The 17,738-nt window shown below is 41.3% G+C and overlaps 1 protein-coding gene across 2 annotated transcripts; it reads left to right on the plus strand.

Annotated features, from left to right (window-relative positions):
* Positions 1–2,963: 2,963 nt before the first annotated feature.
* On the plus strand, positions 2,964–17,644 carry NEURL3 (neuralized E3 ubiquitin protein ligase 3). 2 transcript variants are annotated; one of them, XM_088671425.1, is made up of 5 exons: positions 2,964–3,191; positions 3,431–3,599; positions 6,322–6,822; positions 7,189–7,242; positions 16,181–17,644. In XM_088671425.1, exons 2-5 carry the CDS (start codon positions 3,479–3,481, stop codon positions 16,408–16,410), a joined length of 906 nt encoding a protein of 301 aa, XP_088527551.1. In that variant the 5' UTR covers positions 2,964–3,191; positions 3,431–3,478; the 3' UTR covers positions 16,411–17,644. The 2 variants fall into 2 exon arrangements, with proteins under 2 accessions (XP_088527551.1, XP_034973444.1); XM_035117553.3 differs by lacking the exon at positions 3,431–3,599 and having other exon boundaries at positions 2,966–3,191.
* The last annotated feature ends 94 nt before the right edge of the window (positions 17,645–17,738 follow it).

The raw sequence follows: 17,738 nt of genomic DNA on the forward strand, positions 1-17,738 counted from the left end.
ATGCTCCGTTTTAATAAGTGGGAACCATGGCAAGCTCTTGGTAGAAGCCATCATGGTTAGATCCCTTTCTGCATCGGACCTAAAGAGACAATCTCTTAAGTGCCTCTTGTCCATCTTCTTTGTCACCTGAAAATCTTGTAATTGGTAATACAGTACCAGAAATATTGGAATGGAGATCTAAGCTGTATGAGTATATGACAATGGCAAAATTAAAATTAACAGCAATAATAAAGGGGCGGGGGCTCCATTCAAAAACTGAAGGAAGAATGGAAAATTGTAGAAGTGTATATGGCAAAATATGGAAAGGAAAATTAAATAAGTGTGAGCAGAAATGAGTAATGCTCGCAAGGAGAAAAATGTAAAATAGAAAGGGAAATTATATTATACAGTAACACATATAACGCAACAGAAAACTTATACGTAAGATTAAAAGAGATCGTACATGGGTGAGGGAAGTTAGGAGAGGGAGAGACTAGTAGGGGAGGAGGGAAAGGGAGGGGGGAAAGGATTAGGTTGAGATAAAGTGGCAGTACTGGGATTAGTTCTCTTTGATTCTCATTTATCAATGGCTGTATATCATTTTGTGGAATATCCTGCTATTCTGTTTGCTCTGTTTATTTTGTTTATTATATTTTGGAATACTTTGGGGGTATTTTGGAGCATTTTGTAAAATTATAAGAACTGCAATAAAATAAAGTGAAATTCAAAAAAGAGAAAAGAAAATCTTGAAATTGGTATTGGGACAAGAGGCGTTGGATAGTCCTTCCAGCATTTGGTCTGTTTCGGTTCTGTGTGTGGCATAGCGGGGAATCTCTCCTCTGAAAGAAATTGAAGTCTTTTCACATAATTTAAGCACAGGTAATCAATTCTAGCCCGTATTGTCACGTCCATTTCCACGCAGAGAAGAGCAGCTGGGGTCCCATTGGGGAGCGAGAGCACTTTCCTGAGGAATTTGTTCTGCACTATTTCTAAGGCTTTGTTGGCATTTGGGTCCTTGCCCCATAACCCTACTCCATGAAGCATCTGGCAAAGATTTTCAGCACAGGTTCCAATAGCTGACCACCCGCCATAAAATAGAATTTCATCAATGCCCCACAAGTTTCTGCACTTTGAGTTTTGTAGCCTCGATGTGCCCCTTCCATGATAGTGTCTCAGTGAAAAGGATTCCCAGATATCTGAAGCATATTTGCTCCACGTTCTGCTGATCCATTTTCCATTTGAATCTGGGACTATGCTTCCTAAAGACCATAATTTTGGTCTTGGAGTAATTCACGATGAAAGCAGATTGTTAAGACCTAATTAAGAGAGTGATAGAAGCACCACATCATCGGCGTACAGCAGGCAAGATATCTTCCTATTACTAATTGATGGGGCAGGGGATTGCTAGCTGTGGCACCCTATCATTTATATAAAAGTTAAAAAGTGTGGGAGCCAATATGCAGCCTTGTTTCACGCTTCTTGATGTCTTGAATGGTTCTGAGAGACCTCCCTTTAAGCCCACTCTGACTCGTGTTTTGGTACCACTATACAGTTCACAAATTAATAATAAGAGCCATGGGTCTCATTTCTCCCACAGCCTATTACGATTGAATCGAAAGCAGCAGATAGGTCAATTAAGGCAGTGAACAGGTTACATTTGCTTTGATTGATATATTTGTTAATATTATGAGACAATGTAAAGCACTGGTCAGTAGTGCTATATCCAGCTCTGAACCCTGCTTGTTCCTCATGTAAGGTATTATTTTCACTTAGCCAATCTGTTAATTTGGTGAGCGGATGACGAGCATAGAGTTTAGAGGGAATGTCCAACAAACTAATGGGGCCGTAATTTTGGAGGAGGGTTTTATACCCTTTTTTTGTAAATTGGCACAATGATATTCAATTTCCAGCTGGCTGGCATTTGAGCTGTAGGTATTTATGTGGGTGTAGAGCTTTGCCAGGATGAGTTGCCACCAGTCCATATGAGTCTTAAATAGTTCTGGCAGCATCATATCCTCACCTGGTGCTTCATTTAGTTTTAGTCTCTCTGCCAGAGATTTTATCTCTACAGGGGTCACCGCTTGCCACTCAGGAAAACCATTTGGAAGTACATTCAAACCAATTTATATGTCATATGGATACCCAATATGAACTACAACATATGACTGAATACATTGAACTGATGTTGGATTGAATCACGAGTGATATTATGTTTATGGTTGTGTTATTTAAGTTATTCTGTGTTATATGTTTATAAATTAGTGATTATAGCTGCCGGTTATGCTTGTTGTATAATTGATACTTGCTACTCGTAACCTAGGTTTTTGTGGTGTGTGGTACACTCAGGAAAACCCAACAGGTTGATGGTCACCTCAGCATCAAGTGAATGCCCTGTCTGTTCTCCATAAAGTTCCACCTAGTAATCCACCCAACGTTGTGCTGATATAGTGGCTTCTGGTGTTGATCTTGATTCATTCATGCCCCGAGACACCAGAAGCCAAAACTTGTCCTCTCTTCGCTCAGCCACTGCCAGCAAATGTGTGAAAAATTGCATAGCAACATGTTCTGCATAGAAGCATATTTAGAGAAATTTGCACTAAAATGCTGGTGAATTGTCATAAAGACTTTGAAAAAAAAACTTATGTGGAGAACTGACTTTAATACTGGGAAAAGATGAGAAACTAAGAGAAACTGAAATTGTCACATTTGTCCACAGCTTTATACAAATGTGAAGTAATATTAAGATTTGACAATGAAAGCTATCAAGTACACTGAAACAGTGCAAAGTACGGTAAACTTATTGGGTCAACAGGAAAGAGGAACGGGTGGAGTCTTGCTAGCATGGGCTGGAAGCCAGGACACAGAAGTCATGGATGTGGTCCTGGGGGTGTGGCCCTGGCCCTGGCTCAAGTTACGTCCACACACACAATAGACTGGAAATTCCCCTAGCACAAAGCAAGGTGCATCTTGTGATAATGTGAAAGGAAACCACACACAAGCCCCACACTTCCATGATTAATGTTTAACTCCCGGGAGTGCCCCAGGCAGCTCAGTAAAAACAGCTCGCTTCCCTGGCATGGCAACATAAACTCCAGCCTATCACCCAGCGCGCGGCACCAAAGTCTTCAGCCTTATTGACAAAGGAAGGGAGAGGAAGAGAGGAACAGCAGCCTCCTGGCAAGTGATGGGGGCCTGCATTTGCCCCTTGGAGGGTAAGAACTGGCTGGGGGTTTCGAGGAAGGGCCCTGGGTGAAAATGCAAAGGTGTTTCTGGTGGGTCAAGGTCAGGTGATGGAGGACACCTCAGGTATGGGACTGGTTACCTGAAGCTTAACTGAAGAACTGCTTCAGTTTTGACAGGGGGCTGCCTTGCTGCTCATTATGCTCAAAGGCTATGGCTGAGGTCTGGATCTGTGTCAGGGAAGAGCTCTGAAAAACGTTCTCCTTTCCAGGGTGCAGTCCTGAAGGAAAATGTTCAGAAAAACCAAGTGTGCCTCTGAATGTACACATCACTGTGTGCATCTCCCTCAGCATGGAGAAACAACTGTCAGCCTCAGCACAACGAGGAATTAATGGATGGAATTCACTGCCACAAGTTGTGGGGGCAAGCACCGGACTACTGTACAGTGCTTTTATAAAATTGATGTTGGTTTATATATATTAGCAACTGTGCCTTAATGTAACATTTTAATATGTAACTGGGTTTTTGTAATATTTTGTTTAAATTGTCTGTTGTTGCTTCAGTTTTCTGTACACTGCTTAGAGATCATTTAAATATATTAAGTGGTAAAGGAATTAAATAATCAATCAATCAATCATGTGTACTCCAGGATGTAAAGACATCTGAGGTGGCTGCTCCAAGCTCAGACTTTTTGCAAAGCCATCCTTGTGTCCCTATACAAATAATTTAAGAACTTTCACCACTTTGAATCTTACCTAAGTTTTGCTGCCTGTGATTTCTGAATGCTGTATGGAAAAGCACATGAAACTGACCTTTGAAGAGTTTGTAAATAAGCCATTTTAAACTTACCAAATGCCTGGTCTTTTTCTATGTTAAGTCGAGTAGAAGGGAAGGAATATTTTAAAGGTCTAACAGCTTATATTTCCACGCTTTACTTTGCTGCATGTTTTGTGTCTACTGGGGTTCTCTCACCCTGAAACCTGAATCTTGGCATCCAGGGAAATCTTTTACATATCATTTTTATTAAGTGTTTATGGGGATGGTATGGGGGTGGTTTTGGAGGTTGTTGTATGATAAAAATTCTCCAAAAGGCAACAGTGAACAAAGCATGCCATTCATTGCTCCTCTGCCAAAATTTCTGCTTTGAATGGTCTCCAAGACCACATTTATTTTCTCACTGAAACTCTGGATAAGAACTTAATCATGAATGTTCTTTGAGTCTAGCGTAGCACAGTGTTCTTCTAATGGAGAGCAGGGGCTTTGAGCTGGGAAGCCTCTTGTTTGGACCTTACTTTAGGCATCAAGTGGCTTCTTGGTGGCCCCAGCAGGATGCCAACACTACGGCCTTTTCCCAGGCATTTTATAATGCAACACAGTAATAGCACAAGGTCTCAAACTTTTACATTTTCACCCAGACATAAAGTAACGCCACAGAAATCTTTTCCAAAGCACAAAGCATAGACAGAGTGACATACACATAGCATTTCCTCAGAGAGCTCAAGGTGCCTCACACTTAGCCTGAGAGATAGTGACTGAGCCAAATTCATCCAGCTTGCTTCATGATTAAGCGGGAATTTGAACCCTGGTCAACTTTACTTTTCTTTTAAAGAAATATTTTTACCAGATCCACTCTGGCTCTCCAACAAGTGAATTTACCGCACACAAATAACAATCTACTGAATGTCAAACGCTCAAGATCATTTAAAGAGAAAGCGTCAGAAAACAATTATGGATTGTCTAAGGAAAAGGCAATATGCTGAAATATTTTTCTTCAGGGTTCAGGATTTCTCCTTCTGTCCCTCTCCAACCTGTCATTTCAGTGCCCCTATCAGAACAATAAAGGATTGTGGCGATGATGTTCTGATAACAGTAACCGCCAACTGCTCAAATGACATCTGGGATCAGGGACTGAAAGAGAAGCTGTTTTCTTCGTAAACTATAGCCCATTTTCACATACAGTTTAGCTCTCACACACAGACACACACACCAAAGAAAGCAAACAACCCTCATGAAGGCAGTTAGGCAGAGCAATGGTGGCAGGACCAATGAAACCTCACTCTAAATTGGTTGAATGGATTTTATGTGTGAGGAGGCAGAGCACAGGCTCATCAGATGAGGCCAGATGATCATGAAATGGACTTTATGTCTACATGATTTTAGGGGTATACAAAGTTCAGGGCCTTTTTTCAGCTGGAACTTGCCGGAACTCAGTTCTGGCCCCTCTCAGGTGGGTGCCATTGCCATTATAACAGGACCAGGGAAGGGTTCATAGTGAGTTCCAGCACCTCTTTTTCTTAAAAAAAAAATAGCACTGACAAAGTTGATATCTAAGCTTGGAGCTTATTTATCTGTACAAAATATTTCTATACCACGATAAGTTGCAGGAGTTCAGCTGGGAGCCAGTTGTGGGGGCGCCTGGTTGTGCCCCTCTCAGGATTTTGCACCCAGGGCCACCGCCCCCCCCATCTACGCCACTGCACACAGTTTTCCAACGTCTGTGAATTAAATGCATTAACATTAACCTGAGACATTTGCAGTCCAGTTGTCCTATAGTAGCATATATAACTGACTTATGTAATTGATCAACTTTTTGTAATTCATATTTCTTGGGCATAGCTGAATCCAGTTTAATAAACTGGAATATTTATGTTCTATATATATCTGATGTAAAACTATAGGGAAGTTATTTTTGCAAATTATATTTCTAGTTGCTTAAACAAAAAACCACAAACCTGCATATGGTTCAGTCATTTGAAGAACTGTTGCCTCTTGTAGACTGAGGGGTTTCAGTTTTGTATGCAGGAGATGTTACTACTGCATGATAAATGGAAAGCAAACCCAACCAGGATCTTGTCCTGCCGGTAGTGACACCTAATGGTAGTCTCACATTTTGCGGGATCTTGAGCAACATGCTAAGCGTGCTTCTTTGTGGTAGAGAAAGTCAGAGCAGAACATGGATGTCATTAAAAGCACAGTGTGTACATAATGTTAGGCACAGAATTCCACTTCCTGAGAATCCTGCCACGGTGACTGGGGAGATGAGCAGCGTTTCTCATCATTCCTGTCATGAGACCTTTTGCAAGGAAAGTGCCTTTTGCAAGGAAACTGTAGCGTGCACCCTTATAATTTTATTAATCATGGTGTCCCTTATGTCTCCCACAGGTTCAGATGGCCCAAGCCAGCCTCCCAATGGTCCCCTCTTTTTCCACCCTTACCTCAAAGGCTCCCAGGTAATTATGGACGAGTCCCACTGCATAGCGAGCAGAACAGCCACATTTTGCAACGGCATTGTCTTCTCCAGCCGGCCTATTGAACTTTATGAGAAGGTGACTTTGAAAATCTTAAAGGAAGAAAGCAGGTGGACTGGGGGCCTAAGGGTGGGCTTCACTTGGCAGGATCCCTCCCTCCTGGAGCCCAGTGTGCTGCCTCCCTATATTTGCCCAGACCTGGTAAACCAAGGGAGGTGTCGTGCAGGTGTCTTACCGGAAGAATGTGAAGCAGAAGGCACCATTGTCAGCTTCTGGGTGGACAACCAAGGCTATGTTTACTGCAGCACCAATGAGAAGCCAGAGGGTTTCCTGGTGATAAGTGGCGTCTTGGTCACAAGCCCTCTCTGGGCTGTTGTGGACATCTATGGAAGGACCAAGGCACTCCAGCTTTTGGGTAAGCAACTGAAGCATCTAAACTCAGGGGTGGGGGAATCTTGTTCAGCATGAGGGCCACATTCCCTCATAAGCAGCCTTCTGTGGGCCACAGGCTGGTAATGAGGTGGACCAATAGCAAAGAGTGGGAGGGGTGATTGACTGTTTTCGTGCAGCAGCCTACATCTCAGCCATACAAAAGGTCAAGATTTCTCCACCCACCCTTCTCTCCAGCCAGGCACATTATCACAGTTCAGGTATGCTTTCCAGCTGGGGAAAGCCCTTGAGCATGGTGTATGGTGTGGCCTGGCAAGAAGGCATGGGCTGTTGATGGGTAAAGGCCGCACTTGAGATGCAGCATCCTCAAGTCTCTCTCGTTCCCTTTCAGATCCCTCCAGCCTACCAACAAATGCTGATGAGCTCAGCCTTCTTCAGCAGAGTGGTGAGTATCTAGAAAAGCTGTGAGTTGCCCTCAATTTCCTCTCATTATTTCCTCCCAGAAACAAGCCCTTCCAGGGCGCTTCAGTGGCCACTGAAGTGCAAATTTCACTTTTATTGTTTTGTTGTTTTTTGTTTTGAAAAAAAATATAGCTTCAATGGAGCTGTTATTTTGTATTTCATCCTTTGTATTTTGTCTTATTGGTCCATTGACCACAATCAACATCTAACTGACTAAATACATACTACAAAAAGACACCATACTTTTTTGTTTTTCTCCCACAAGGGCACAGACCCTGCACAGGTCACCTTTGGAACTCCCTATCACAGTGCTTGTCAACCTTTTTGAGTCCACGGCTCCCTTGACCAACCATATTCTTTCTGTGGCTCCCCTGTGGAAGCCACTTACCCTGGGGTTCCGTTACAGGGTGTGAGTAAGTGGGGATTTGCCCATTCCGCCCTGCCCCTTGTCAGTGCTGCTTTCGTCCTTGTAAGTGGGAGCACACTGCTCTGTAGGGCTGAGCTGATGCACTCCATATGGCAGCCACAGCCTACTTTTCCCCAAATCAGCATGCACATGATGTTGGGGGGGGGGGGGAGTGGAGAGGGAAAATGAGATTAAGATCCAAAGCAAAAATACTTTGCTATTGCAGGGAAGGAATAACACACATGCAGGACACACATGCAGACATGGTCCTTCCCTGATGGGTCCTCTTTGTCCCCATAAAGCTGGGTGACTGTTAAAGAGCAGGAGGGCTGCCTGGGGGGAGAGGTGGAGAAAACGAGAGGGGAGGGATGTTAGGGGTAGCAGGACAGGGAAACACGGAAGATACTCCTCACTTTCAGGGTTATTTTTTAATCCCTCCTTACAGAGCACACACGTCCAGGCAGTGGTGTAGCGAGCCGCCGTGACACCCGGGGCGGCAAATTGCCATGCACCGGGGGGGGGGCGCCGCCGCTACGTAACGACGCATGCGTTGTTACGTAGCGGGGTATTGCTGCCGCCGCCCCCCCAGCGACTCCAAAGCCACGTGCCTCCAGCTTCAAACTCCAGGTAAAACTCCTGGAGTTTGGAGTTGGAGGAGCGTGGCTTTGGAAGCACGGGGGGCAGCAATACCCCGCCACGTAACGGTGTATACGCATACCCAGTAAAAAGTCTGCTCCGGCCAGAGTGCGCTGGTGAGCGGGTCGGATTTTAGGAGCTCCGAGAGACGGGAGACTCCTGTGTGCTGCACGCGAGCTGGTGGGGGTGAGCGGCGCTAATTTTAACCCCCTGAAGCAGCCAAACGCGGGGTTCGGCTGAGAGGAATAAGAAGCGGCGCCTGAAGGCAGAACTCCGGGCTTGCACCCCCCTCCTTTTTGGGGGTGTAAGCGGAGGAGAGGAGCCGGCGCAAAACTAATCAGCGGAGCAGCAGAAGCGCCCCAAAACCTGCCCAGCGAGCACTCAGACCCCTCGGCTAAAGGGGGCTTTGAAGGGAAAACGGCTTGGCGAGACAAAGAGTTTAAGAGGGAGAGAAACAGACGCGAGCCGGGCAAAGAGGGCCGTGGACTATTTCATGCACCGTGGAAGAACTTGCGGAGTAAGCCTGCTTTTATTGTCACTTCGATCTTTTGATTAAAGAGACTGCATAGAATATAAAGTAAACTTTTCACCAGGGGAAGGAGAAGTTTTATTCTGATCGGAATTGTCTATTAGAAGTTTAAAATAATCTCCCTTACTCAGCCAGCACGTCTAAGTGGAGGCTGAAGAGATAATTTATAACAACAATTCTTTATGAACGTTTTATTAGACACCCGTGTAGAGGAAATAAAGATTGTTTTACTTACCTTCTAAATTGGAATTTAAATTGGAAAAGAGGGTGAGGACCAAGAAAATGGAGGATTGATTTTGCAGAGTCACCAGAGACTGCCAGCTTCCCCTTTCTTCACGGAAGTGAGAGAAACAAAAGGGAATAGGAGAAAGGAGCATAACTGACTGTGGGGTGGTGCGCTGACACCTAGTGGCTAAAATAGAAATTGCGCCCAGAATTAATAAATAAAGGGTAAATAGAAGAAAACAGAGGAAAGACCATTCTGAACTGACACCTAAGTGAACCAGATGAGTCTGTAATAACTCCGGGGGGGCTCCCAGAAAGAAAGAGAAACCTCAGAAGTGAAACCATTCAGAGAGAAGAGAGATAAGTAATGACAGGATCTAGGACTTCATCAAGAAGAGCACAAGCAACAATGGCGGCAAATTCAACAAACAACCAAAAGAGACTGTCAATAGCGCCAGAGAATGACTCACTGACAGACATCAAGGATCTCATAACCGAAATGGGTAAATCCCTAAATGAGAAATTGGACTCAGGCAATAAATCTCTAAATGAGAAATTAGATTTAATGGGATCAAAGATAGAACAAAACTCCAGAGTAATAACAGAGATGTCTGATCAAATTAAAGAACTCAGTGGCAAAAATAAAGAACTGGACAGAGCCGTGAAAGAAATGAATGCAAAATTGAATAAACAGGAGGAATCATTAAAAACAATAGTGGCAGAAAATAAAGAGATGCAAAAAGAACAAAGGAAGGAGGAAAAAGAAAGAGATGAGATGAAGAAATTACATGAAGATTTAGCAGACCAGATCGCGATGCTTGAATTGAAAACAAATGCTCTGACCCTTCGCTTGAGAGGCGTGCCAGAGAGATCTAATGAGCGGGTGGATGAGAAAATCGTGAATGAGCTAGCTGCCTGGCTGCAAGTAGAGGCGGACGACCTGTGGCTGGACGTGGACAGGATTTATAGAATAAGAATTGACAAAAAGAAGAATGATAAAGCGATAGGAGATTGTATGGTGCATTTGAATTCTGCCCTACTCAAAGACAAAATACTTCAGATGAAAAAACGAAAAGAACTTGTAATAGAAGGGCGAACAGTGGACATCTACAAAGAACTGCCCAAGAGAATCCGGCTGAAAAGGCAGAGATACAAGATGTTGACCGATATTCTGAGGAAAAAGAAAGCATGGTATGTGTGGGAGTATCCGGAGGGACTTTCTTTTATTTTCAAAGGGAAGAAGAAAACTATAAAATCATCAGAAGAGGCGGAAAAGTTCAGTAAAAGGAACTGGAAAGAATTGTTAGGAGAGAAGGGAGAAAACAGTGGAGAGGAAGAGCTGGCAGCGGCGGGAGACGAGTAAGAAGACAGTAGAGACTTGTGTGTTTAATTTTGGGGGTTTTTTTTCTTTTCTTTTCTTTTTCTATTTTCTGTTCTTGGAAGATCTCTCTCTATTCATTAATCTATTTGATTGTGTAAGTTGTTGGGGAATTTAGTTCTTATTTTAAAACTGACGAAGGCTACGGCCAGGTTAAAGCTTAATAAATCAAATATAGTAGTAAAGAAATGAATCTTAATGTAATCTCATGGAACATCAATGGTCTGAATAATAAGCTTAAAAGGAATAAGGTGGAGCATGTCTTGAAAAAGGGTGGATGGAAAATAATTTGTCTCCAAGAGACCCACATATCGAAAAAACATGAAAGAATATTGAATAACAAGCGTTTGGGTAATGAATATGCCTCCTCAAATGAGAAAAAAAAGAAGGGAGTAGTGACATACATTGATCCTAAAATCAGAGCAGAAAAAATCTTCCAAGATGATGAAGGAAGAGTAGTGGCGGTAAAGTTATATCTATCTGAGGGAAATGTGGTAGTGGTAAATATATATGCTCCAAACGGAGGTAAAACAGATTTTTTTAAGAAACTATGGAGTCAATTAGGTGAATGGGTTGAAGATGAAGAAATCATACTAGCTGGAGACTTTAACGGAGTAGTGAAACCGGACTTAGATAGATCGAACAAAGGGAAAAAATACGAGGGGAAGTTGCCTGAGCTGTTTTTTAGATTAACAGAAAGTTATGGATTACAAGATTGCTGGAGGCTAAGGAACCCGGAGGAGAAAAAATATACATTCTACTCAGAAGTACAGAAATCGGCAGCAAGAATTGACAATATATGGCTTACATATAAATTATTAATCAAATTAGAGAAGTGTGAAATTATGATAAAATCATTAACAGACCACAATCCAGTAATGCTAAGTTTAAAGGAGGGCTATAAGAGAAAGACTAGATGGAGGCTGGATGAGGGGATTCTTAACGATGAAGAATTTGTAAGTAAGGTTAAAAATTCGATAAAAGAATTTTTCCAAATAAACAAGACGGGAGAAATAGGGGTGGAAGTAACGTGGGACGCTAGCAAAGCCTTTATACGAGGTCTATATATTCAACAGAAAAATAAAATAAAGAGACAACGAGAAAATAGCCAAAACATGATAAAAAAGAAAATTGAAGAAAAGGAAAAAGAATTGGCAAAAAATCCCAAAGATTCAAAAATAGTATCTGAGCTTAAAATTTTACAAACGGAATTATCAATGCTATTGGGACAAGAAATTGAAAAGAAAATTAAATGGGCCAAACAAAAAACCTTTGAGATGGGAGGAAGAGTAGGTAAAATGCTGGCGTGGCAGTTGAAAAAGAAACAAGATGAAAGAATAATCACAAATATTAGGATGGATGGGAAAAATTGGGCAAAAAAAGAGGATATATATAAGTGCTTTGTTAAATATTATGAGAAATTATACAAGGGAGACCAAATTGACAGGGAGGAATTAGATAAGTACATTGCAGGCCACAAATTAGATAAAATAGATGATAGAGAAAAAGAGTTGTTAAACAAACCAATTTCACTGCAGGAGGTATATGAAGTCATAGGTAAGTTAAAATCGGGGAAATCTCCGGGTACGGATGGCCTCACTAGCCAACATTACAAATTGTTTAAGGAAGAGCTAGGAGAAGTGTATGTTGAATTAGTAAACAAAATAATGGAAAAAGAAATTATACCCAAATCATGGCAAGAAGCCTTTATAACCCTTATACCAAAAGGAGATAAGAAATTAGACCAAGTTGAAAATTTTAGACCCATTTCTTTGCTAAATATCGATTACAAAATATTCGCAGGAATTATGGCCAGTAGATTAAAAATTGTATTGAATAGGTTGATAGGAAGTGAACAACAGGGTTTTCTCCCTAAAAGAAAACTGAATACCAATGTCAGGATTTTGATAAATTTGATAGAATATCTAGACTGGAACCCCGGCCGAGGAACTGCCCTGATATTCCTAGATGCCGAGAAGGCTTTCGATAACGTGAATTGGGACTTTATGAAAAGGATGGTGAGAGAATTGGGCATAGAAGGAAAATTTTTTAAAGGTATAAACGCAATATATCAAAAGCAAAAAGGAATATTGATTGTAAACGGGGACCTCTCTGGAGAGATAGAGATATCGAGGGGCACTCGGCAGGGGTGTCCACTTTCGCCACTCCTATTTATTTTGACAATTGAAAGTCTGTTAAAAGAGATAAAGGAGGATAAAAAGATTAAAGGAATAAAAGTAGGAGAAAACACATATAAAGCACGAGCCTTTGCAGACGATGTGGTCATAATATTGGAGGACCCCCTAGAAAACATGCACTATTTGAAAGAAATTCTGAATAATTATGGGAAAACATCGGGCTTTAAAATAAACAAGGGGAAAACAAAAATCATTACAAAAAATTTAAGGGAAAAAGATAAGAAGGAATTAGAGGAAAAAACAGGATGGGAAATAGCGAGAAAGGTTAAATATTTAGGAATTGAAATAACAGCTAAAAATGTAAATTTGTTTGGAAATAATTATGAAAAGAAATGGAAAGAAATAGAAAAAGATTTAGAAAGGTGGAACAATCTGCATCTGACAATGTCCGCGAGAATAGCAGCAATCAAAATGACAATATTGCCTAAATTATTGTTCCTATTTCAGATGCTACCAATCATTGACAAGAAGGAATGTTTTGAGAAATGGAGGAAAAGCCTAAGTAAATTTATATGGGAAAAAAAAACACCAAGGATACAGTATAGATTACTGACGGATATAAAAGATAGAGGTGGATGGGGAGTACCGGACCTAAAACTTTATTATGATGCTGCGGGCTTGTGCTGGATAAAAGACTGGGTCGAATTGAGAAACAAAGAAATTTTAGATCTAGAGGGTTTCAATAATATCCGGGGCTGGCATAATTACTTATTAGAAGAAAAGAAAGGGGGATATAAAGAAATAACAAATCATGTTTTTAAGAAATCTTTATTAAAAATATGGGCCCAACACAAAAACATTCTGGAGCCGAAAACGCCCTGGTGGGCATCTCCCATAGAAATGACCATGATGATCAAAGATAGCAGACGAAAAATCTGGCCGACTTATTCAGATATTCTGGAAAAAAATGGAGAACAAATAAAGTTAAAATCATATCAACAGATGAAACAGGAATGTACAAGCTGGCTACACTATAATCAAATCCAAAGCATCTTCGAAAAACATAAAAAAATTGGCTTTCTGGGGAATAAATCAAAGCTGCAAGAATTATTAATGGAAAATGGGGATAAGGTAATGTCTAAATTATACAACTACCTCCTCGAATGGGAACTTAAAGATGAGGTGGTAAAGGTTACAATGGTGAGATGGGCCCAAGATATAGGAAGGCCTATATATAGTTGCCAATGGGAAAAAATGTGGAAGGAAGGGTTGAGATTCACGGCGTGCGCAAGTATAAAAGAAAATATATTAAAGCTGTTTTACAGATGGCACCTAACACCGGCTAAAATTGCGAAAATTAGCAAAAAGAATTCTAATATATGCTGGAAATGTAATAAAGAAATTGGCACCTATTACCACTGTTGGTGGGAATGCGATGAAATTCGAAAGTTCTGGAACAATGTCTATGAAAAATTGAAAAAGATGTTAAAGCTAACATTTGAAAAAAGACCTGAATTATTTCTATTGAATATGGTTCCGAATAATATCCCAGAAGAGAAAAAGAATGTATTGTTGTATGCAATTGTAGCAGCTAGACTACTTATAGCCCAGAACTGGAAAGGAGGGAAAGTACCATCAATTTATGAATGGCAGGAAAAATTAGTAGAGCTTATGAATTTGGCCAAGATGACTGCGGCAATTAGAAATATCCCTAAACAAAAATATATAATTGAATGGAAATGTGTAGAGGAGTATTTCAAAAAAGAAAAATTTAATACCGATTTGGTGATTTGCTTAAATTGAAAAAGAAGCAGGAAATTTTATTAGCTATAATGATGTAACTGATGAAATAAAGAGTGAGATGTAAGTTAAAGCAAGAATAGAGGGAAAGAAAAAAAGGAAAGCGATGCATGAATAGTAGGAAGTATTTCCGTTGTATTTTATTTTCTTCTTTGTGTATTTTGTGTTTTATATATGTAAGTATTTTAGCCTTATTTTTGTTTCTTTATTAATTTATTAGTTTATTAGTTTACTTAAGTCTTATTTGAAGTACCGAAATTATGATTTGAGTTATGGGTTGGACTAAGTTAAGTCAAATTATGTTAATTTTCTACTTGGTTAATTTTGTTAATTTGTTAAATTGTTATTCTGTTAATTTACTTATTGATTTGTTAATTTGCTTATTGTTTATTTGATTTTTTGCTTTGTTTACTTTGAATTGTTTGCAGAACCGAAATAAAGTTTTTTTTTAAATAAAAAAAAAAGTCTGCTCTGGGGAGGCTGGAGGCTCGGCTTGGGAGTCACAGGGGTGGGGGTGCCAAGTGGCACCCCCCCCGAGAGTGGAACCCGGGGCGAACCGCCCCCTCATTGCAATTCCCTTGCATCCAGGAAGACAAACCACCAAGCTACTTTGCTATTTTCTTGCATTTCTCAAGCCCTCTGTGTAAAACTAAGGAACTGTTAGTTACTAAAGCTGGGAAGGGTTTTTGTTTGTGGGGGGTGGAGAGAGATTAAGAAGATAAACAGTCATGAAAAAGTGTTTCCCCACTTTCTTACTGCTATTTTATTTTGGGAAGATAATGGGCTGCAAGTTAAAGTTGTCTGCTCTTCTGAACGTTCCTCAGAGAAAGACAGAGAGATATGGACTTCAAGCTAATGAAAGGATGGTCCCCCAGGGCTCCCCTGAACATTTCTCAAATCACACCAGGGTGCCACAGCACACTGGTTGAAAACCAGTGCTCAATCATATAAAGACATTGGGATGAGCCAACTACGGGCAGAGGATAAATTCTGTTTAGTTCACATTTTATTGTAAATCTACCCAATTCACACTTCCTGAAACAGCAGGTGAATTGTTCCATTCAAAATTTGTGCAGTTCTCCAACCTCCAAAAAAGGTTTTAAATGCGCAAGACAAGCCACTCACCAACCCCCACCAGCTCCCCCTAGACTCACTCACTCTAGTCCAGTAGCTGAATCAGCAACAGAACAGATTAATTCTTATTAATAAATGCAGCTGAAAACAAGATTGCCGTGTGGACAGTGAGTGCAAGCAAAGTACTGTCCAAGCCTTTACTTTGTCCCTCTAGCAGCATTCCCTCCATCCTCAGAGAACACAAATGGCATGTGATAAGTCCAAAGGCTACTGCTGCTTCCTCACCTGGCTGGCTTTAGAACTATGGCTAGGCTCTTTGTGCACAAAAAGAGGCTCCCGTGGACATGTGCAGAGTGCCATTCCCTCCCCCGTTGGGTCAAGGGTAGTCAGTGGTGGGAGAGCCAGGTAGACAGAGCAGAGAGCTAGGCAGGGCTTCCTCTTCTGCTCAATTCTGGCTGCTGTCATTCTGATCACCCCCTACTGGTGCTCATCTAGTACAGAGAGAAAAGTTGGCGAGTGCTCAGAACTCATTACAGTATTTTTTTAAAAAATTGCAAGCTGATGTGGAAACATGACAAAGTGAAGCTAAGCTTGCAAAACCAAAATTGACAGACTTGTCCATATTAAAGTCTGCCCATCCCTGCCCCCTTGTGTTTAGATAGCGTAAGTAGGAAGAAGAGTGTGCTGAAGAAGGATTTCTATGTTTCTTATTCCGTGTCTTTTGTGCATCTCCAGAGTCCACCTGTGGGGATTTCCTTGCCCTTCCTGAGGAATGCGCTGTATGCTTCGGGCAAAAAGCCAACACAGTGATGCTTCCTTGCTGTCATGCCAACTTCTGCTCCCACTGCTCACTGGAAATTTTCCATACCACCCGTTGCTGCCCATTGTGCCGGCAGGAAGTAAAGAAAATTATTCCCATCTCTGTTTTGGCAAAAGGAGAGAGCCCAGAAGTCTGGCTGGAATAAGCAAAGAATAGCCAGCCCCTGTGGTGTCAAAAGTATGTACTATCAAAGCTCCTGAAATATTTCAAATCTTGATGGGAACCTGCTGAGGTGGAGAAGACAAAGGCTGACTTTAAAAGAGAGATGCACAACGAAGAGATCACTGTGGCAGAGAAGAGGGGCTGCTGAGATCTTTCTCTCTCACTCTCCATAGCCCGAGAGGGAGGTGTATAAAAAGGACTCTCCGTAATAAGACACTTTTGCCTTTAAAAAGCAGAGAACCATGGTGCTAGATTTAGAACATTGGCATCTAAATTCAACAGTAGGACTGAAGCGTGTTAAGGAGAAAGGGGCTTGTGGCTTGAGGGATCAAGCAGATGTTGAAAATATCCAAGGGGGAAGTGAAGACTGCACTGGGAGCAGAGTGAAGAATACCCTTTATTAACCACACATTTCAGCAGTAATTTTCTCTCCCATGCAATATCAGTGTTACAGTTTAACCAACGCCATTGTAAACTGCTTTTCATGCACACCTCAATCTCACAGCCATGCAATATCTTTTAGGCTGTTAGATAGGAACAAGCAGATGACAGGTAAACCAAGGCAGGTGCAAAGTTTATGTCCCTTGAGAGAGAGACTCTCCAAACAGGGCAAAATGGATGGAATTTTCAAAGGGCAGGAGAAACACAACCCTATCATGAATTGATAGGAGTCAAAAGTGCTGGGAAGCTGGTTAGGAGATTCCAAAAGGGGCAGGGTCACATGGGCAGTAGGAGCAGCATAAAGCAGCCTTCTGCCCTCCAGGTGTTTTGTAGTACAATGCCCATTAAGCCAAGGGGTGGCTGGGGTTGGTGAGGGTTGTAGAGTTGTCTGGAGGGCACCAGGTTGGAGAAGCCTTGCATCATCAGCATCATAAACTTTATTGCACTAGCCAAAGGCCATGGCATCATTCACAAAAGAAACAAAAACACCCAACTCTGTCATTGAGACAACCAATGACTCTTCTTTTGGGGAAGGTAACACATTCCAGTAAGGCTGTTTGATCATGCAAGTATCAGACAAGAACTAACAATGTTTGATTACCTATCTGAAAATACAAGAACTGCTTCCTATCCAGGGCTATCTGCATCTGTTAGCTGCTATTATTCCGCAGGTACTACGGGTTTTCATCATTCCACTTTATGTGTTTGTTTTTATATATTTTTCTATGCCTTTGTAAACTATTTTTCTTTATATAATAAAAACATTTTCTATAAAATTTTGTGCATTTCTTTGTTGTAGGTTGGTTCAACTGTGTGGGGAATAGTCTCATATTTATAGGCACATTTATAGGGTTTTGTGCCAATCCTATT

The sequence above is a fragment of the Zootoca vivipara genome, chromosome 6 (genome assembly GCF_965207765.1).
Source record: "Zootoca vivipara chromosome 6, rZooViv2.hap1.1, whole genome shotgun sequence".
In the NCBI taxonomy this organism is placed as follows: Eukaryota; Metazoa; Chordata; class Lepidosauria; order Squamata; family Lacertidae; genus Zootoca; species Zootoca vivipara.

Excerpts from the sequence above, each read along its gene's own strand:
- NEURL3 (XM_088671425.1), top strand. The coding sequence starts at position 3,479 with ATGTACACATCACTGTGTGCATCTCCCTCAGCATGGAGAAACAACTGT. Across the intron at positions 6,823-7,188 it reads CAAGGCACTCCAGCTTTTGG|ATCCCTCCAGCCTACCAACA; the intron begins GTAAGCAACTGA and ends GTTCCCTTTCAG. Across the intron at positions 7,243-16,180 it reads CAGCCTTCTTCAGCAGAGTG|AGTCCACCTGTGGGGATTTC; the intron begins GTGAGTATCTAG and ends GTGCATCTCCAG.